The sequence below is a fragment of the Aptenodytes patagonicus genome, chromosome 6 (genome assembly GCF_965638725.1).
Source record: "Aptenodytes patagonicus chromosome 6, bAptPat1.pri.cur, whole genome shotgun sequence".
Lineage (NCBI taxonomy): Eukaryota > Metazoa > Chordata > Aves > Sphenisciformes > Spheniscidae > Aptenodytes > Aptenodytes patagonicus.
This window is the reverse complement of record NC_134954.1, coordinates 69,329,799-69,352,799: the sequence shown is the minus strand read 5'-3', so window position 1 is coordinate 69,352,799 and position 23,001 is coordinate 69,329,799. Positions and strand designations below refer to the sequence as shown.

The window sequence follows — 23,001 nt, the reverse complement described above, 5'->3', positions numbered from 1 at the left end:
AACAGCAGCTCCTGAATGCCACAGAGCTGGAGCTGCACACGCAGATGTCGCAGGAGGTAGTGACAGAAACACCAGCACATGGGATATTTAAGTAGGCACTTTGAAACATGCTACTGGGAATAGCCTTGAATTGGCTATTGAGCTGGATTGATCAAATTGAAATTGAGCTGGATGATCAAATAAGCCTTTTCTATGTTTAAGTGCTATTGTTTTACTACTGAGACACTGCCAACGTAATGGGATGAACAAATGCATTTACCTAGGCTGCACAGCTCATTTTACTATTATTTATTCATTAAGAACAATAAGCTTGTTGCTCTACAAGCCACAAATGGAGTCTCTTCCCTAAAGTGTCTAATAAACAAAGCACCCACAGATTACACAGCATGTACTGGGAAGGCTCAAACACACGATGTAGCAACCATTACTCGTCTCATTTCTTCTGTGCAGCCCAAGAGACAAAGCAATAGCAGGTAGGTGAATAAAGTGAGGATGATGGTCTGGTGGGTGTCGGAGGTTAAGGCTCAACTACATGGTCTAAAAACTGTTGTCTCATTTTTGCTGTGCAACCCAAAAGAGCTGAGGCAACAGGAGGCAGCTGGATGACAGGCCGGTGGGTGTCAGCGGCGCAGAAGCACGAAGAGGCTGTGGATTGCGCTGCAGCACCAGGGGGGAGTTTTGCAGTAGCACAATTTCTTTCCCACCTACACAAGACGCCGAACGTATCACAGCAGGCACAGCCAGCGAGGGGCTGCAGCATCCTTCCGTGTCTCCCTCTACATTCGCAAACAGATGGTGGTTGGGAGAAGCAGGCGATTAGCAGGTTTACAAGCTAACGTAAGAAACTGGCCTCCACCTGATTGTTGCACTTCCAAATGATAAATTTGCTGCGGGTGTAAGGTCTGCACACAGCATTAAACAACAGTGCCAACAGGATTCCAAGAGGCTGACTTAAAAGTGATTCGAAAATAAGCAACATTTCTCCAGCAGCTTTGGAAACAGATGCACTTCTAATTGAATTGGCTTTAAACTCATTTTTATCCTTTCTAACGTATTTCATCATTTCAATTAACAAACTTCTAGCAGTTCTACCCTTGTTAGTAAACCTTGAGGTGCTTCATAAAACTCAAGGTCATTACTATGAGAGGGACAATTCTGTGCATCACCGCAACTGCCACTGGTAATAACACCAGTAATTTCCCTTGGAGTCTACAGGATAAAAGAGATCACCCTTTAACAAACAAGGCAGCAGCAGAGTGGATAGTGACACAGAAGAAATGTTTCTAATTACACAGACCAAAAGTAGAGAAAAAAAAATGATTCATTTTGCAATTAATATTTACATTCATTTGGTTACCGACTGTGAAATATGTAGAATAACACCAGTAAATCCATGTGGTGCTAAGAGTCTAATAGCTAAAGACTTTATAAGGGAGACCTGGTGGACCATGGCACTCGGTGGGCCAGATTCTGCTCAGCTGAAGCTTTGGGATCTCCTACAAAGCAAACCTCATGTTTTAACTCAGGTTAAAACTCAGCATCGAGCACAGACTGCAGTTAAAGAGACTAACTCTACCAGCTGATCACAGCCCTACAGTTGGGGCTTTCCCAACGTGCCCCGGATAAGGCAGCCACCGGCCATGGGCCAATGGCACAACCGAAGTCTCCAGAAGCTTGTGAGATACAAGGGGAGCACCTCATCCTAAGCAATCCAGGTCCAAACATTTAAATGCTGCTTCAAGGGAGATCATTATTAACTGAAGAAAGCTAAGCACAAGAAGTCTGGGAGTCTTAAAGCTGCTAACAACTTCAGTTGCATCTGAAAAGGATGTTAATATTGCCATGGAACAAATGTTTAATCTTTTTTTTTTTTTAATATGCAAGGATTTGAGAGATCTTATGTATTATTAGTTTGCTAGCTGGGAAATTTAAGAGATAATCTAATTAATACATTCAGTAAATGCACCACCAAAAAACCCAGCAAAAATAACTTTTACATCAAATATTTTGCAAAGCTCAAATAATGGACCCCCTTACCTAATTTATTCCCACTTGCTCTTCTCAACAGCGGCACATGCTCTCGTTATCTCCTAGCAGACTGATTATAGATTCTAAATAGACCAGAGAGGACTTGTAAAAAACGCTGGTAAGTTTAACTCAACATTATTGTTATTGAAATTCATCCAGCGGTTGGATTTATTGCTTAATTTCACAGTCTCTATAAATCCTGATGAGGCAGTTGGGTTGATGCTGACTTTGCATTATGATTCCTAATTTCTTTTGATTTTGCATTACAGTTTTCTTCCTTAAAGAACTTGCAAGCTTACACTTTGAGTTACATACAAACCATAACAGTTGATATATCTAATCTTTTAACTAAATAAGAAAATCTCCATTAATTAGCACATTCCTTGTAACAGATTGCAGAACAAGCTGAGAACTCTTCCGGAGAAGAGAGACTCGTCTGCTGCCTTCTGAGTGCAAATAAATAGTGCAAATAAATAGGGCTTCACAGCGTACATTCATCTCGCAGGGAACTTTCGATGCAGACAGGCAGAAATCCACTGCACAAATCTGTCTGGGCTCCAAAACCAGCTGTGGAAATGATTCCTCCTCCTCCTGGGGCTGCTCCCCCGCAGTGAAGGGCTGGGCCGGCTGCTTGGGAGCCCTGACGTCTTAAGAAAGTCCTTACTCAAATAAAAAAATCATCCACTGGGATCAGTAGCAGTTAGGGTAGTAGCTCAGCTGTGTTTTTCTACATACTTTGCTCATCACCCTGCCACTGAGAAAATCATCTGCTTTGTCCAAACAAAACTGAGTAGCTTTTTTTTTCTTTATCAGCGTCCTCATCCTCTGTGTATCAGGAAAGAAACTCATCCCCCTGTACTTTATTATGAATTGTTTAGCATGTATGTTCTTCAGGCTACTCAATTCATAGTAAAAGCAGATTTTTAAAACAAACCTGAGATTGCATTTATTTTTTATTATTATTATGAGATTTATATACTAAAATAAGGCTTTTTTTAAAGGCTGAACACGCTTCCACAATACGTCACGAAGACAAAATTAAATTGTCCACAGACTGTCAAATTCCCCTCTTTCTCCTACATCTGACTTCTCTCAGAGGCCCAGTTGCACAGTAGCTCTGAAATAGATGTACATTGCAGAGTGCTCTGAAGATCAATATAGAGTTGGGCAATTTGCACGAGGTGGGAAGCATCTTCCAGAGCTGAGGGTCCATCACTGGGAGAAAGCTGCCACCAAATGTCACCAGAAATATCTGCCCCCATCAGTAAATCACATATGGCCTGAAGGTCAATGGTTTCAGGCTCTGCTGGAGCACACTAAGAAACTCAATTTCAGAGTTGGGGGCCCTCCATGGAGAGCATCCTTCTGCCAGTTTCTAAAGATGTGACGTCAGGCACTGTCAACACAATATGCCACCTCATTTCAGCTGCCAAGCTGCGACCCCAAGACACAGACAAGCCTCGTTTAGACAACTTCCCTCGGACAACGACGACGGAATTTTACAGAACGGGAAACGCTGAGGCACTTCCTTGTATCCTGATAATTAGCAAGTATTGTGCATTATAATACTGCTCTTATGTCAGACAAAATAAACCACCAGATGACTCTGCAGAAGAAAGGAACACAAAGCAATTAGATCCATGTGCAATTAATATTATCAAGAAGGCTCATAACGACATACAAAAAACCTTTCCCTCTTTTTTTTTTTTAAATGTACGTTCCTAGTACTTTAATTTACAGACTCGAGAGGTATTACCAAGTGTAAGGGCCTCTGTTCAAGAGCAGGTCACACAGGCACTGAAAAGGCAGGGAGAAGCTTCTGAGCCTGCAGCGACCTCCGCAGCCTCCCTCCCCGCTGTCACGGGAGGCGAGTGACACAGTGACCCCTCAGATCAATACATTCAAATCAATACACTGCCTCAATTCCTTCTCATCTCATCGACACCAAATGAGAAACCTAACTACATGCTTTAATTATACTGGCGCTGTTTAAAGATGCCACTAACCATTACCGACATTAGGAAGATCTGTGAGCGCTTTTCCGAACGGCAGGTAGCTGCCACGAGGTCCAGCCTGCTCAGATAAGGATTTTCACTCCTGCAATTAGAGGTGACCTTGATACACAGGAAGGGATACAAAGGCATCTGACCTTCTTAAATAAAGCCGTACTACAAGAAACATCTGATGGAAACAGGATTTTAAGAAAGGGAACAGTCCTGGTTTTCCACAGCTTAGGCACGGGGGAGAGCAGCACAACCCATTTAGATGATGGAAAACCTTGAGATGGAAATAGGACATTTTTGTGACGCTAGCAGGCGCCAGCACAGAGTACCGATGTACTGAATTCCTGATAGACCTTTGTTTCAATTTTGCAGCGTGACTTTGAGCACTCTGGTTGTGTAGTTCAATCTCCTCTGCTGGGGGACTTCAATGAATTCAGACAGAAGCAGAAAGCAATGCAATTTTGTTGAATAATACGATTCTTAATGGTCACTCTTCCATGTTACCAAATACAAATGAGATCCAAGATTTCGCAGAGGGAATCTCTGTCTGTAGTGAGGGATATTAGAAGTTTTGCAAACCAAGCTCTCAGTGATTTAATTTACACCATCCTCATTTGCAAACCTTGGAGGACAGAGAGATTTCAAAGTATATCTCAGACCCAGGAATAGACTAAGGTAGGATAAATTCTCAGTTACTCATCAATATCATTATGATAATCCTTAGAGCAGACTGAACTGAAGTCTAATTTTATCCACGTTTCCTAATTCAGGCTCATTTCCTCAAATCTTCCAAATTTAGCTGTTGCTATGTTTCTGACTTGGTCTCCCAAACTCTTTGATCAAGCAGACTACATCAGGCACCTTAAAAGATATCCACTATGTGCCCATCTCCCCCTTCCATGCTAACTTTATCGCTGTATGCAGTGCCCCAGCAAACTCATTGCTGCTCAGGCAGTCAGCTTATTTTATTCAGTCATTGGCCTATGTGCAAAAAGTGGAATTCTTATTTTCGTAGGACTCTTGTTCCATACAAGCAGAAACACATGATGTTGCTTCTGAAGGTCTTCAGAATATGTCAGACGTGAAACCCCTTTACACTCACTAAAATCCACAAAACGCCTACTCTGTCCAGCTGGCAGAGGGCTCCCCACCAGTGGTAAAGATATGAAACCGTGACTTTCCACTTAAAAATGATCCGTCAACCATTTATTTGCCTGAAAGTCCTGCTCATCAGAGCTGTATAAAAGGCAATCAGGTTAAAAAACATTGAAAAATTCCCACATAAGACACGAGAAGAATCCTGTGAACTACCACCAGTACCTGTCACTTCCCAGTAGAGCTACGTGTCTCAAAGGGATCACGAAGTTCTCCATGAGCAGGAAAAGTGTAGAGGCCTTAACACCAGAGCACATAATTCATGAAAAGGCTTAGGCTAAAATGGTATTTCTTCATACTTTCAATATAACGTATTAAATGGAATGACACATAGGGAGAGAAAAATGTTAATTCTAAATCTATCTTTGTATGGTAACATTTTATTAGAGCCTTCCTTCATAACAGGCTGTATTTGTGACAAATGCATTATTAAGGCTGAAGAGATAGGCCACATTTCAAAGAGATACTCTTACTGTAGCCTACTGCAGAAGTCAGGGCAGCAGATCGCCCAGTACATTAACTTGCTATCAAAGCTCTCCTAAACCTCCGATAGACTATTTCTACACCGATTTCCTATTTCTACACTAAAACCATTCCCAACTCCCATGGAAGAGCTTTAATCAACCTGTCAAAAACAGAGAAAAACTGACTGAGCCTAATAATAGAAACAAAAGGCACGGACATGAGCAAGGGTGGGCAGAGGTGGTCTGGCAAGTGGAGGCTGATGGTGATCGTCAAGCACAAGAAAGCCTGTTTGAGGTTAGTAATAAATCATTCCTTCGCATAGTCTGGTACTGCTGCCTCTTCAAACGGGTCATTTTATGGAATGCAGCAAAAAGCATAAAAGAAATCTGGGCAAAAAGACACGCTATCGAGATTTATATTTAGAGCCAAGGAGTAACAACAGACATCACTGTGACTAAATGCAGCACCTACAGAGGATGCTGCTGCTCAAATAGGTAATCCTCTAAATATTTCCTCGTACGATGCATGCTTCCTTTCTGAAAGAAGATAAAGATCTAGAAGAATGTGCATTTCTATGTACTAATGCCTCAGGGGAAGTCTTACTTTGCTTTAAATAAGCTTCTCTGATAGCCAGTTTGACCCATTCAGAAATAACTTTTTTGATGGCTGTTTACCTTTGATTCTCTTGCCAGAAAAACATAGAGAACAGCAATGTCTGAACAGTTGTCTTGTGATCCAATTTCATTTGATAAGTCTTTTAACATCCAGGAAGGAAGAACTGTGGCCAAATTTTCTTATTGTGAATAGATTTTGGAAAAAAGGAAAGAAAAAGATAGGCAATAAATCAATGTACTTTGAGCACTGTTATGACAGCAAAATGTAAAAATCCTGTAGTCAAACAAGAAATGGAGGGCAAGTCCTTTATGGGCCCTGCTTCTGTGCTTACAGCTCCCCCGGCAGCCACAGCTGTAATTAAGAGTGTCACCGCACACCCAAAATGATGTGCAGAAATGTTGGAAAGAGGTCCAAAGGAGAACCCAGCCGGGATTTCAGGGCTAAATTTAGAAGCTATTTAGCTTCAAGATAGCAGAAAACCAGTCAAAGGTGACAGTGGCTTTGAAGAGTCCTGAAGTGGGAATGTGAGGGTAGGACAGCCCCGTCTGCAGCCGGCAACACCTTTTGGCCACCTGTGATCCAAACCCAGCCTTAATTCCCACGCCAGGGGACGGGATGGGCAGAAAATAAGGTGAATTTTTAGCTGAAACTTCTTCCTCAAGCAGTCTTTGAAAAGCTTTGTCCTGGTAAGTAAGAGAGTCATTTTTCTGTAATAAAAAGGCCACAGAGTGATATACTACAGAGACACATAGGGGAAACCACAGAGAGAAACTGAAGTATTGTAATATTTAATTAAACCCAAATGCCAAAAGAAGGGTAGTCTAAACAGGGGGTCTACATGTCATCATTAACCGATGGTGCCAAGACCACCTACTACTCCCACACTTCTAGGGAGGAGGAGGCACCCTGAGGCTGTCACGCGTGGGGTCTGGAGCTGGGAAGAGGACAGCCTAGGCAGGGTTGCCCATTTTCCTTGGAAAACAAATGAGGCTGTCAAGAGTGAGGCCTCCAGAAATGAGGCCTCATTCGTAAGATGTTTGTGGGCTGCTGTTTATGGAAGTACAGAAACCACCCAAAACTAAAACTGCTTGGATTCTGGAATTAATGATTTGTGCTTAAAAAATGAAATTTCAATACACAATTTCATTTAGACTAAGAATGAAATTAGCTGCTTAAGAATATTTTCAAAAACATAGGTGAAAGTTTCTATTTCTGAACATTTTCAAAACAAAGTCAGGGATTTCCACAACAATTTCGTTCTTCGAAATAAAATTTACCAGATAGGGAAAAATGTATACTGCAGTAAATGCCAGAATAGATACACTTTCAAAAATAAACAGGCATGTATTCAGTATAGCTTTTTTTTTCCCAAAATTGCTACCGTGTAGAAAAGGTAAGTTTTTCTATCAGTCCACCATAAACTTGGGTCACATTTCTTTAACCTGTTAAGCGCTGCTTACAGGTTTTTGACATACACAAATATAATTTTGCAGAAAGATTATTAAAATCTAGTGATTAAAAGCTACCTGAAAATGGCTTATTTTCTCCTAAAATGACAGTGCAGGGGTTCACACACCGCAGGGTTTCAGAGCAGGTCCTTGTGTTAATTCACAGGTAGGTCAGGCAATGTCTATCAAGCCGGTGGCCAGGGTTTTCACGTAAGGGAGTGTAAACCCCAGAGGAACGCCCCAGGTAGAAATACAGCACTACTCTGGGCTGACCTTTCAGAAAACAGAACTTCATGAGACTTGCTACTGCCTGGTTTTCAGCAGTAGGAGTTGAAATTCCCAATCCATGACATTTGCCTGCCGTCCTAAATCTCTCAATACTGGGGACATGGCTCATCAGGACAGAAGCAGCACTGTCACTGCTGGCACACGCTGCCCTGATGTGCCTCGGAGCAGGGAACATCCCTCCAGCAACCACAAAAACTATGAGTTTTCACGTCACCAAAATTTTTAACTCCTCCTGGTGCATCTGTTTGCTAATCCCACCCGTTTGGGATTAAAGCTGGCCTTATCAAGGAGTGACCTTGCCAGCAGTATTCCCAGTAGCAGTGTTGCATCAACCTGACCGGGAGGAACCGAGTGACACCGCTGCGTCAGCAGGTGCCGGGGAACCCTCTGAGCAGCCCCAGTCCTCTTTGATTTGTCCACCCGCAACTAAACCACGTACAAGAAAACACTGCACTGTTGAGAATAAGGAGGGATATAAGCATCCCTGCTGTACCCTTCATAAATTTAGAGATAATTAAAGCTTTTTAAGGTGACTGTAGGTTGAAGCTAACCGCTCTGTGATTTAAAGCCAGGATCTATTTGTCTGTTGTGTCTTTCTTCCAGGTTCCTGTTGTTGCAAGCACAGCAGAATTTGAATAGTATAAACGCTCTTCATAAATTCCTGCTTTCCATAAATTGCCCGTCGGATCAAAAGCAGAACCTCTGTGGAAGAGCACAGAAATCTCCAGCCTTTGATTTGGAACAGATGAGGCACCCTATGATCCTCTAAGATTAAAAAAAACCCTGTTGGCACAGCACACAAAAAAGAGAGGCAAAGGAACTACATGAAATAATTCAAAACAAAGGAGGTGGAAATTCAAAAATAGGATAAGGAACTCAGATGACAGATTGAGAAGCGGATGAACTGCAATTAAGAGGACAATTTCGTGTCCAAAGAAGATGCTCCAAACACCAGCCAGAGAACGGAGACCCTCTGGACTAGTGGTGAGCTGAACGCAATATAATCCAGTCTTCTGATGGGAAGACAAATTGAGGCAAATTATCAATTACATTTTGGTAATGTAGTTAGAGACAGTTACCTCTATCCACAGTTTCCTAAGTGCATTTCCAAATTGAAAGAAGGAAAAGAAGAGTGAACCAAACCCAGGAAAAAAGAATTAGCTCAATTTGGAAACTGCAGGTAACTCATTTCTTGAGCTTATTGAGTGGGCAATCAAGAAAAATGACGACACCACTAAAATAAAGCAGTAGACTAATCACAAAACCCAGTCATGAAAAAAAAGCTATGGTGTATTTTTTCTGGACATCAGAGAAAAGGTTTGGTATGGAAAGGAATAAAATTCAGAAAAGTCTGGGATTTGTATTTTTAAGCTTGTCATACCTGATGATCATGAGCTAACCCAAGATTAAATTGCAGTGAGGGTAGGTAAATCAGTCAAGGTGTGACCTGTGTACCCACTACAGTTGACCCAAAGTATCCAAACAAGCTGTGCTCAGCTGTGCTGGGTCAGGGCGGAGGTCCTTCCAGCCCAGGTCTCGGGTCCTGACAGAAGAAACTGTAGACACCAAGCAAGCTGGCAGTGCATTTCCATTAAGGCACAGCTGGAATGCTTTTGCCTTCACTGTTTTTGGACCTTGGGATACTCTGTATGCAGCAACTACACCAATGGGGAGAAAATCCATTTTCTGTTGTGAGGGTGTGCTTAAAGGGTTAATATATTTGCAGATAATAGGCTTAGGAGAGTTGGAGTCTAGACTGCTGACAAACACAGATGAACAGACTTTAATGGGTTTTTTTTATTTCTTTTTTTTTCCCCCAAGTTGCAAATGCAGAATTGCTCACAAAACTCAGTGCAAGATCAGGGCCTCAGACCCTGAACCCCTCTGAGCGGTGATTAATTTCTACATTAGACTCAAACTCACAGTACATTCACTTGGTAACTATGATACATTCACATAATAAGTCACATTGACACGAATGAACTAAACCCTACTGAAGTGGTAAGTTCAACAACCAGGTTTCAGTCAGGGAAAGTGAAAATCATTGCTGCGAGAAGGCAAGAGCCCAAAGTTTGCTCTCTAGAAAAGCTACAAACTGACCTAATCTATTCTATACCATTTTTATTGTCCTTTACCTTGTACTCATGGCATTATCAAGTCTGGGACAAACTTAAATCTACTTCTAAGGCAAAGTTTGCATCCTTACATCTGTCTTTCTACGCTTTGTAAAAGTTCTTCAAAAGGACCCAGCAAAGAACTGAGGTCTAGGTCTTACAACTTCTCACTTTTGTCCTGGTTCAAGGGAAAGGAAGAGCACTGTCTTACAAAAGGAAAAGAGCGGGAAACAAAGAGAAGTCAGAAGACCTGAAAGAAAGAGAAGAGGAACACGCTTACCCCCACAGCTCATAAAGCAAGAACAATGCCTAGATATCACAGTGATTGGCACTCAATTTATAAGGCAATGGCTTAATGAGACATAAATATGGTCAGCTAGCAAATGTTAAAAGGTCACCTGATACTAACTGTGAACAAGACAAACTGAGCTGTTTAAAAAAAACTGTCATAAATAATTTCTCAGGGCTTAGCAATTTTGCATGCTTCTGTAATTTACTCTTCTCTATTATGGTTGAGTAACATTCTGCCAATTATTAATTGGATAATGATTTGTTTCTATCACTAATTCAACAATGTGTTCAGAAGTGCATTTTGAAAGCTCCCAGCTCTAGAGACGGTAAATACTGGGCTTATCGTCACTTAACTGCTCTGGTTGGAAGGCAAAGTGATGGAAATGGAGCCTGTGGGGCGTCCTGCCCGCTTCTGGGCACTCTACACCCAAAGCCATCGAAATATCCACGTACTTTGGGGACTGAGGCAACACTGCTTCCTCGCTCGCCTTGCAGGAACAGGAGGTGTCCAACACTGGGTAGCAATCAGGAGGAACGACAGACCTCAGCCACCTGTGCAGGCATAGGATTCAGCTCACCAAAGGTTTTGGTGGATCACTGCTATGGGCTGATGAGGAACTCCAAAGGATGCTCTGGCTTTGCAAGGCTCCACGTCTTACTGCACTCCTCCCCAGACCACAGTGACGGTGGATTGCTTATTACAACAAGATCATCCTGACTGCCTTTATGAAATGAGATTCTCTGTTTTAGGAGAGCCAGCTTATACAACCCGAATATTAAACAGGGTCTGGCTGGAGATGAATAATTTGCCCTTAGGGGAACTCTTACGGGGTATTCAGAAGGTGGAAACATCTCACTCCTCCTATACCTCCCACTTCCACACCTATGGGTCTTCAGAGCACTCTGTAAATAGATTGTAGGAGGAATGGCATATGATAGGGCGCTGCTGTACAGTACTGACCACCCCTGTAGCCTCTGACATGGATCCTGTGCCAGGGTTGTGTTGCAATCATTTCTGCTCAGATAAAAAGCTGAAGACAAGAAAGCCAACAATAATCCCCTTGAGCTACCACTCCCTACTACCTCCCTAAGAGAAGCCAGACCATTGGAAGTGCCACATAAATATCACTGGCAGAAAACAGGCTTCAAGGTTATTCAGAAAAGCCCCACGCATAGACAACCCCCTCTTTTTAATAGTGATAAAAACCCTGAGTTTTTCAAAAGAGCAAGTCACGGCACAGGCAAACCCACCTTTCAAAACCCAACAGCTCCCTTTTTGCAGAAGAAAAGGTAATGTTGTGGGGGAAAGGTATAGCATTCCTCCTTCATGGGCCACAGAGGCATAATCAATTGGTACAACAGCACATTGTTGAAACACAAACCATGGAAAGCTGCTTTATGAATCTGTGCAGCCAGCTGGAACAGCCATCAACAGCTGCGAGAGGAATTCACTCCAGGACTGAATCACTTCATTAGGGCGGAGGTTTTTTCCTTTTATTACGTGTGGCTCAGGCTGCTGATCCTCATCCTGAAGACCCTTGACAGAGCAGCCCCACTTCTTTCACTGCCCCCTTATATACTCAGGAACATTAATGGTTCCCGTTGCATTACTTAATCTCCTCCCGAGACATCATTTCTCCCTCTCCCATCATATAGCTCACCAGCAGTCTTCCAACCTACTACATCACGTTGTGCGGTGTCCTAAGCTTTCTGACTCTAAGTCAGAGAGCGCTAGTGGTTTGGGGGCAGCATGGGTACAGAATTTGCCCCTAAGATAAGGGCTTTTGTCTGTAAATTGATTTAGCATAATGATTGCGATGAACTGCACATCATGGAAACTGGGAGAAAATATCCCAGATGGAATGACATTTCCTGCTGGTTCTACTTCTAATTCTGCCCTATCTCTGTTTGATATAGGCTACTCCATCATATGTGAAATACAAGCAGACAGAACCACAGCCCAGAGTCCCAGCAAGCAGTGACATTGGAATATACGCTGTGTATCCATTTGAGCTTGGGACTGGCACAAAATTGCAAGGAGGAGACCACTGGCTGCTGAAGCCTTGTGTACTTGGCATGAGTGACAGCAGGTGACATCACAGGGTTCTTGTAATTAAATATGATTATCTCAAGAAAAGTCCTGATTCCTTCATTGTAAACAACCATACGAACCTCCAAATTTGGTGAAAAGGAATAAACATTTATAAACAAGTAAAAGCTGAAGTAGGAAATATCTTCAAACAAAATGCTAATTGAAATATACCACCTCCTTAGCTTATACTTTCATGGGATTTTAAGACAAATAAAAGAAATGCCTCTGGTATTCTGACAGCATAGCCAACTTTAGCCCTCTTCTACTTCATTTCCATTGTAGAAATGCCAGCAGACCCTTATACTGAGGAAAACCTTAGTATTAAGAGCAATAAGATGTTAGAAGAACAGTGTTCAACACTCACAGCAACCTTGTGAAAGCTGTTCCAGCAAGTAAACAGGTACACACCTATGACAGGCTCCAAAATGAACCGCTGAGTGGATAACTGCTCAGCATCAGGGCTATTTACATGTGTTGTGTGCTTTTTTAAACCTCCTTACCTGAACTGCTACAGCGAGATGGTTCCACGAGTCTGCCGGTCTTATCATAACAGGCAATAGCTCGCAGTCGTACACCCTCGCCACACTCCTTGACGTCTCCGTGGGATCGCGTTCCCAACTGCGGCTCGGATGTACCTCCTCCGATAATGCAGTCGGACCAATTTCCGTGGGGCTGGGAGGTAAACACCTCGCAGGGGCACAGCTCTGTTTCAACTTGAGGATAAACTTCTGTATCCTGGCATTTGTCTCGCTTTCTGCTTCGCCCTGTTCCAACCACAGAAATCTGTTCGTTAGCTTAACATCTGCTACTTTTGATAACAACACGTCATATTATTTATACTTGCATGAATTCAACACATTAGAACTAAGACAATCTGAATGTTAATATCCAGGAACGTTTCTGAAGCATCTATTAGCTGCTGCCAGTGCTCTGGAGTGCAAGGACAATGTATTTATCTCCAGGGGCAACCGGAGAACTTGGAAATACTGGTTTGATGGGTAGGGCAAGGAGCAAAATGCAAAGTCTTACTCTAGGAACGGTCTGCCCAGAAAATGCTTTGTAATTTTATATAATATCATTTTTCTCTAATTATCTGATGAAAATAAATTGATTGTTTTGTCTCTATTTCCTCGCAATCAATGGTTGCCAGGACAACTTCCAGAGGACTCTACATTAGCCACAACTTCTTCCCTGAGGCTACTTTACAAATTAGTTAAAGTGCACTCTGCACACAAACCGTGCTTTGAAGAAAACAGAAAAGATAATCCTCAGTAAATTATTAGGGCTGGAAAGCATTTCAATGGTTATATTTGGTTTAATGTTTTCTTTTGCTCTACTCCTTCAACAGGTTTTAAAAGAAGGCTCTTTCAGTAGCTTCAGGAAGCAGCAGCACTCAAACAAACCTGTGGTACAGCTCTCTGCAACTGCACTCTCCGTGCCCTGTTCCTGGAGGACTTCTAGGCACGGGACCTCTTGGCCCCCAGTACAAGAAGAGAATTCATGCTCCCTACAACCGCTCAAGGGAACGAAGGTTTGTATACAGCCTCTAAAGATAAAATCAATGCTTTTCTTGGCATGGGTTAGCCAACGTGACGTGGAGCAATCTTTATGCTGGCTGAGCTCAGGAACGTCTTTGCATTTGGCATCTGCACAGAAGGGGAGAATTCATTTTCACTAACAAACTGCATCTGTGTCCCATCCTCAAAATGTTCCTTGGGGATCTTGGACGCGCTAAAAATACTTCTGCAAAAAGTTTTTAAAGCTTTGATCCCAAAAGAAATGTTTTCTCTTTGGTATTGCACACAAATAAGATACTAAAACCAAAAAATAAGTTATATAACCCAACATCCCTCTTTCTAGTCTGGAACCAAGAGCCATTTCACCACATGTCAGCAGGAGCACAAGCTCGCTGTCATCAATACCTGTTTGCATACAAACATGTACCTCCAAAGAGAAGGGCACCGACTGCACACCCTTAATAGCACTGTCCTTCAAGCCCCAGCTCTTTCAAAATTGTTATTTCCAGAGTCTTGGGGAATGTAAAATTTGCCAGCACAAAGGGATAATAAACATCAAAAAAAAAAATCAAATAGTGCCGGCATCTTTATATTTTTGTGTGTGTATATATATTTTTTTTATATATATATATTTATGAGCAAAGTCAGGTAAGGTGTAAGAAGTACAACTCCACATACTCCAAGGAAAGTCTTTTAAAAGGCTTTAAACAGATCAGGAGCTCTCTAGTGGCATTTCCAGCATTTTATGTTTGACAAGCTGACAGAAGCCACAAGCCCAGTATATACGTACAGCTGTATGGTCTTCATTGTATTAGTAAACATGGGAATCTGGACTTGCCCATGTTTTGCCATTATTGCGTGAAGCACATCAGACACAGGTAAGGATGCTAATAATCTCACACTTATACAACACTTTTTTTCCAACTTGCCCTGCCATCTGTTTTGTAGGAATCTTCCCTCTAATGAAGTTGCTATGAAAGCCCTACTTTGAGGGCAAAAGTGACATTCATCCCATACTCTTCACAAAGAAATAGTTTTAGAATTAGCGATTGTGGTATTTTTATCATCTTCACAGACTGCTTTAGAAATTACTATTAAAAATACCACTGCAAAAATTTTCAAGGACATAAATCCTTCAATTAAATAGTATTCTCTTTTTTAAATTAAATTTCTGAACACTAACAAATATTATATACATTAAATATTATCAGGTAGTATATGCTATACAGAAAAATTATATGACAGATTAAAAATGGCTTTCTACAGAAAATGCATTGTATCCATAGTACCGTGAATTAACTGACTGTATTAATTAACTGAAGACTTACCTAAAAACTGTGTTTTGATTATAATGACTTTGAATTTTGATACGTTCTGTAATAAGTCTTTCGCTTCTTAAGTAATGGCTGATTTTATATGTAGAGTCTGTGATTACTTACACAGTAAAATGAATAATACCATTAAAAACTGAGTGGGAGGCAAGCAAATACTTAGCAAACAATCAGCAGATTCCCACTAAATGACATTGTTAATGAACTCTTATAATGAAGCCAAAGCATTGACTTGAGCATAGACATACACTGTGTTGAACAAGGAGGTACAATTCATGCACGCTTACAGAAAGTGAAATGAAAACGGATAAAGGAGTCTTAACAGCATGAAGTACTTCCCAAACAGCACTTTCCTTAAATCTTTGGACTGAGTTCACATGGATGAGACTTCTTCGAGACTCTTGGCCAGCTCCAATTTTCATGAAGTTTTATGCAAAGACAGGTCGGCATTAATCTCATCGACTTCTCGTTTTGAACTGTGGCAAAACCAAAACCAGCGTCTGATTTGGTCCTCCCTCGCTGCTCTCTGCGGTGTTGTGCTGTCCCCACCCCAGCACCACCCGGGACACCCGCTGCATGTTCACCACTTGCTTTTCAGGACGCCTTTGCTGGGAGCGGGCTGAGACCAGGAGCTCCTTCCCGGCAGGAGGAAGGGAACCCAGCAGGGTGGTATGGGAGAGACTGGTGGTGTCTGGTCACAAATGCAGTGCGGGTGAGGAGATAAGCCATCAAAACCTGAATATCAGAAACCATTTTTGGTCCACTTACTTGAATGGATCTATGTCTGATGTAGAACGGAGTAAGAAAGGGGATAGGTAGGATCATACTGTTTTGTAACTGTCACAGATGTTCATAAAGAAAATTCGGATTTAAAACTACCTGGAAGTAAGTATTCACTTAATTCTTACAGATTTTCTATAAGATAAGGCACCTATTATTCTGCTAGGGATAGAGGAGTTCTACCACTATAAACATACAGGCATTGATATAAAGAACATTTCAGAATACGCTCTTTGGGAGAAACAATAGAGCATTGTATAATAATTATTTTTATGTAAAAGAGAAATCTTTATCCTTTAATGAGCCATACTGACGAATGGCAGCTTGAAGCCATTATGTCTGTATACTGTAATTGTTAGTTACTAAAAACTTGGATCATTCCAACCGTAATAAACTGAATAACAAGATAGCCATGCAGCCAGAAACAAGTGAGTCTAGAAGAAAGGAGCAGTGGTAGCCACCATACTTCGCTGCCATTCAGTTCCCAGGCATTATCACAGTAGGTATTTTTATAGCAATGTTAGTATTTTACTCCATAGTAGAAGTCTTTGAAGTTTCACCTCTATTAATGGAACAGACTCAAGCCAGCTACACCATAGCTCTCAAACACAACACAGAAATATGAAGAGATGTGAGCGTTCAGCATAACAATAACAGCACATTTCTTGTAAACCTTCTGAAAACAATAGAATTCATTTTGATTTGATTTAGCTGGGGGGGGGGGGGAGACAACTGCTAACAAAAAAGCAGCTCCAAACTACTAATGTTATAGGGTTTTAAAGCTTTTCAGTTTGGTCAGCATTCAAATAACATAATAACAAACCACAACAGCAAGTATGGGAGACTGTTCCATGAAATGGTTTGAACTAGAGTGTTTAATGAATATATATAAAAGATCAAACAAAACTGTTTTAATGATATTGTTTTTTCCTTATTCATGGTATTAATTTGCCCTGTTGAACTACTGGAGTCTGCTGAGCACAAAACTCCCAGCTTTAAACTTCATGCAGATTTCAACAGTCTTAAACAAAAAATCACACTGACTTTTATTCGTGTATACATATTTGCTTCATGCTTCCCAGATTAATAGGCCAGATGAACTTGCACAGTGCATAGTCACTGTTTTATTTGGTTTGTGTCTAAAAATGGCTTTCCACCACCGAATTTTTCTGCACTATTCTCATACTAAAATGCGTGTGCATAAAGCAGGCAATGATCAGTATCAGATCAAAAATCAATTAAGGACGATCACTATTCTGTCTGGATTTTCCAAAACCCCAACATCAGTCTGCCAACATCTGAGAAGCGTTATTCACAAGTATCACCATCAGATAAATATTATAAAAGATTATACCTGTGAGTGACCGTCTCCTACTTCTAGTTGATTCACAGTCAAACGAGCACGCTGTGAATTTAGACCAGGGGGTAAATGTGCAGTCATCTTTGCAGGGAACGAGACACTCCTGTACAAGAGACGGCATAGCTCCTGCCCACTGCATGCAGTCACCGACATTGGCAGAGTCGTTGTACTCCGACAAGCATGTAACAGCTGAAAAGTAAAGGTACAGAAATCTTTATATTGGTATTTATATTGTATTATACTCTATGCAGTCAGTACTTTATTCTATGCGAGATTCACTCTCCTGGGTTAATAGGATAAAGCTGATTTATTTTTAGGTCATTATTCATGCGTCACTCAAAGATGTGCTAGAAGCTTCATAAAACCATAAAGACACATTCTTATTTGAGCAGTGTGTTATCTAAATGATGATATAAATTCAATATTCTCAAGGAGGTAGTCATTTTAAGGGTTGGGGCAACAGTTTAACCAATGATACATTGTACAACCAAACAAGAAAAGATGTAATACTGCGGCTATGTGCCATAAAACATACTTGGTCGAGGCCACGATTCCCAAGCTGTGATGCACACACTACCCATGGAACTGAAACTGCTTCAAAGTGAAAAAAAAATTTAAAAAATATAAAAGAAAGCTTTCTTCTCCAAAACTGCCATCTTTTCCGTATTTCAGATGAAGGGAATAACTGTCTGAGCGGCTTTCCCATACAGAGAGGTGACCTCTGCTCTGTCTGAGCAGCCGATGCTACAGCTAAATGCTCCTTGCAGCAAGGTGTAAACACCAGGTCTGCCCCCTCCAAACTGAGCTCCCTGAACATTGTGCTACCCCTTGTGCTCTCCCCGCTCTCTGGGCACCTGAACCTTTGAATCTCTTGCATAAACAGAGATGTTTAGGAGGAAGGGCAAGCGCTCAGCCTGCAGATGTGATAGAAAGGGGCTGCAGCTACTGCACTTTACTAGAAGCCCGCTTTTACAGTGCACGATAGCTTGCTATAAGAGCACTACTGAATGGATCCATTAACAGAAAAAACACAAAAAAACAACTGCTCTGTAGGTCTCAGCTGAGGACAGTGTCACTCTGCCGAGCTCCATCTGACCTAAAGTGCCTTTGCACATGGGCAGAGGCAGAGCCCCCGTGCAGGTACCAAGCTTTACCTTCACACACAGCACTATCAAGGCTGCAGCCCACGTTCGAGTGCGATGCATTTCTCTGGTCCCCTGCCCAAAGCTTTACCAGGTCTCTAAGTCTGGGCCATGGCAATAGGAAACAAGAGGCACAGGGCCGGGCTGGGGTTGAGGTCTCTGAATTTGGACGTAGATGCCCTTGGGGCCAGGCAAGAGTCAAATGGAGTTTGCAAAAGCACAGCCCAGGACTTAGATGCACTGATTTCCCCTCAGTTTTATTTTAGGTCAATGCCCTTTTCCTTCAACACTCCGTCCTTTCTTGGACCGTAATGATTAATTTTTCAGGGTGGATAATGGCACTGTATAGCCATGATGGAGGCCAAAAGTACTAACGTATAAATCTGAGTCACAGGAAGCCTATAATAAAACTTGCTAAAGTTTCAGTGAATTAATAATAAGTAATTATAATAAATAAAAATAGCCTGCACATCATGGAGTCTTTCATTTCATTAATAATAATTAATTCTCACAAAATCTCCAAGATTATAGGCTATTTATATCCTACAATGTAGGTTAACCAAAGCAAAGCTAGGTCGTGACTTGATTAAAGTAATAAAGTCAGGGACAGAGTTAGGAACTGAATTTGGCCCCAAGAGTTTAGTCATGTCAGGCGCTCTGATTTCAGGCAAGTCCACACATTTGGCATGGTTTAACCTCAGCCAGCAACTGAGCACCACCCAGCCGCTTGCTCACTCCCCCCACCCCGGTGGGATGGGGGAGAGAATTGAAAGAGTAAACGTGAGAAAACTCGTGGGTTGAGATAAGAACAGTTTAATGATTTAAATAAAATAATAAAAAATAAAATAATAAAAGTAATAATAATAAGTTGTAATGAAAAGGAAAACAACAACATAGAGAGACAAACAAAACCCAGGAAAAACAAGTGATGCAATTGCTCACCACCTGCTGACCGGTGCCCAGCCAGGCCCTGAGCAGCGATCGCTGCCCCCTGGCCAACTCCCCCCCAGCTTATACACTGAGCATGACGTCCCATGGTATGGAATGTCCCTTTGGCCATTTGGGTCAGCTGTCCTGGCTATACTCCCTGCCAGCTTCTTGTGCACCTCCTTGCTGGCAGAGTATGGGAAGCTGAAAAGTCCTTGACTGAGTATAAACACTGCTCAGCAACAACTAAAACATCAGTGTGTTATCACATTATTCTCATGCTAAATCCAAGACACAGCACTATGCCAGCTACTAGGGAGAAAATTAACTCTGTCCCAGCCGAAACCAGGACAACATTGTATCATAAAGCTACAGAAGATTAAATTATTTAATCCAGATTTTATTATTTAACAACCTGTGATATTATTTTATGGAGATTCCTAAATAATTCAGGTTTTTGAAGCTGCATATATTTTTCCTTGTTGCCAGCACTTAATGTAACTAGGAGTGCATGAAGAAAAAGGGAAAAATAACTCTCTGGTTTTTTACAGTTAAAGGATTTACTGGGGTGTAACTTTGCAATGAATACACGTGATTTTTGGTTTTTAACTACAGTACTGTATGGGAGCAAGGGATGGGTTGGCAACCACCTGGAAATAAAAAAATATCTTATTAAAATGTAATTAGATTTCTAAGGAAAAAAATCAGCATTTTGAAGAGCGTGCAAAAGGCAAGCAATTGTTAAAAGTCTCTTTAGACTCAAGTGACAGTAAATCAGCATATTAATAACTACCTCTAAATTGCTGATCCTTGCCTTTCATTTTCAATCCTTGTGACCCTTCCTATCTCTCAACTCCGGCAGTCAGAAACTCGGAGACATTCCCCTTCTCAATTACGAGAGCGCGAGGACAGAGGTCACCGCTCTGTACGGGAAAGCAGGGTAATTGCCCTCTTCAGGAAGGTTAAACAAGTAATAGACTCTGATGCCCAAGGTCTGTGTAGCCTCATTACCTTCAGCAAGGACACCAAAGATTTGCCAACACAAAAGTGTCCACATGAAGTATGGCCAAGTGTATGCAAACCATCTTCTCAGCATCGCTACAACTGCTAGCGTCTGCAGGGAAGTGAACAATATCCTACGCTGCCAGCCCCATGAAGCAATATTTGCAATTGCATAATAAACCATCATGTTGCAATGTTTACTACGATCTGACAGAAGACCACAATTCATTCCTGACATTTATTAATGGCAACAGAAGTGATGGAACTTCTAAATATCCATGTTAAACCAGACGCTCCATGCTGCAATGAGTTATTATCTAATGGCCTGATCTTCTGCACAAATGTCCCTAATATTAAGCATACAAATAATTCACTGAGTTCACTAAGCCTATTTAGATGCTAAAAGTGATGGATCTATAAGGACGTATGAGATCAAGGCAAATCTTCGACAGAGATCATGGAGCTCAAAGAAATCGGTGGCAATAGTAAACACAGGTAGAGGAAAGTTAAATTAAAACAACAAATAATATAGTAGGTTATACATGTATAAGCATGGAGACAAGAAGGACTTGAAAAGAAGAAAATATAATGGATAGTCTAGTAAGCGACATAAGACCTAAAGGAGGAGAGGAGGAGGATTTCCTGTGAGGTGATTAGGGACAGGCATGTGGTTGAAAATACAGAATTGCTTTTTTTCCTCTACTTTAGGAATTTTTATAAGTGCAGATCCTGGTAACTCAATCTGGTCATTCCTGACAGAGCAACAAAGCCTCAGTTTCAGCAAGGAGAGAAGGCAGTGGCCAAAGAGCAAAGAATCCAAAAAGCTTTTTTTGATGCCTAAAATACTACCTAAAGAGCAAACATTCTGCGTGCTTCCCACCCTCCTGGACTTTTGCACTTATCAATGCCGAGGGTGTTATTACTAAGCTGGTGGGCCCAGATGAGCAACTCTTTGGTGACCCAACTGGCAGCTGCGTCCCTTTGCTGGGAGAGCAGGCACTTCTTGTTTTACGTGCACACAGTAAAACGCCAGCCATGACCACGTGGTACCCTTAACACACCAAAAACCCACACCTCCTTGGATTGGCCTCAGCAGTACGGTGCATATCAGTCATATTAGGAGGCAATTCATTTCCACTCAAGAGTCTGAAAACATCTTCAAAGACGATGCCAATGCATGACTTCTGCAGTTTGAACTGAATTATCTTCAAAAGCCTGAGCTTAATGGGCCTGATCTTTACCGCATGTCAGTCATAAGAAATGGCAGGATTTCTGCTACATGCTTACAGCTATGCTTGAGGTGAGCAGCATGAACTGCTAAAATAAATTAATAAAACAAAAGCCCATTAGGGCATTTTAATGGCTTGAGAAGGGCCAGACAGGAAGCAGCAGAGCTGACGGATCCGCTCCAGTGGTTTGTTCAGGAGCTAGTCACTTCATTCCTGCCTGCTGCAAACCTAGTTCCCAGCTAAGTTAGCTTTAACTTTTAAGAGAAAAATATTTTCAAATACAGGCACTTCTGGAAACAGAATGAGACAAATTTGTTTTCAGTGAACCTTCAGGAAAGTTAGTAAAATTATTTATCCTCGGTGGTTTCAAGCTACTGATTGGTTTGGCTCATGTGTGGTTTATGTTGCATAAAAAAATATTTCCCCGTAATCCTCAGTTCTGTCACAATGGTTTTAAGTAAACTCGTACCGCAAAACCATTTCTGCTATGTCAACATCTCTTTTTTTTTTAAGTGGGATACCACCAGAGGGCAAATGCAGTCCATTTGCAGCCCTATGCACTGAGAAAAAAATCACACAGTAACGATAAATCCCTCCTAGACATAATGTGTGATTTCTACGGTCTCTGCAGCATTTAAAATGGACACAAACATATGAATTGAAACAGCTAGTAACAGGACACTGCCAGATAAAAGGTTTCGAATTGTAATATTGAATCCCACGAAGAGGGGAAATGCAGGATTTCCTTTTGAACTCCCGCTATCCTTTCTTATTACCACCAGTCAACGCCACCAAACTGGAATTAAACACTTGGGGCCAAGCTGCGGGATGACAATTTAATGCAGTTCTGTCGATATAAAACAATGGCTGGCACCAAAAAAAAGTACAACTTCTCTCATAATGATAAAAACAAGATCATGAATTAAACTGAAAGGTAACCAGGTTTAAAATGTTAAAGAAATGAGAAGGGCTGGAATTGTTTAACAGCGTGGCACCCGTTAAGGTGCCAACAAAAGTTAGCCATTAATATGAGGAATGAAAATAGCTGCAGATGCAATCGCTTTGCTTCAAGGCATAAGTGAAGTGTTAAATGCACAGCTTGGGGAGTAAATTTCCCTTTCTGCTGGTACAGGGTGCTGTCGGGATACAGAACAAGGACTGCTAACGGCATATTCATTACAACAGTCTCTGTCTTCTGGTTTTATATTTACACT

The 23,001-nt window shown here is 41.5% G+C and overlaps 1 protein-coding gene across 2 annotated transcripts in view; it reads right to left on the bottom strand.

Moving 5' to 3' along the window:
- The window catches only part of THSD7B (thrombospondin type 1 domain containing 7B), a 346,109-nt gene that overhangs the window by 88,361 nt on the left and 234,747 nt on the right, over positions 1-23,001 (bottom strand). For both annotated transcript variants that reach the window (XM_076343106.1, XM_076343107.1), the window contains exons 14-15: positions 17,482-17,676; positions 13,000-13,263 (exon numbers count right to left, since the gene is read on the bottom strand). In XM_076343106.1, the coding sequence (XP_076199221.1) occupies positions 13,000-13,263; positions 17,482-17,676 (459 nt within the window). The remainder of the gene's footprint in view (positions 1-12,999; positions 13,264-17,481; positions 17,677-23,001) is intronic.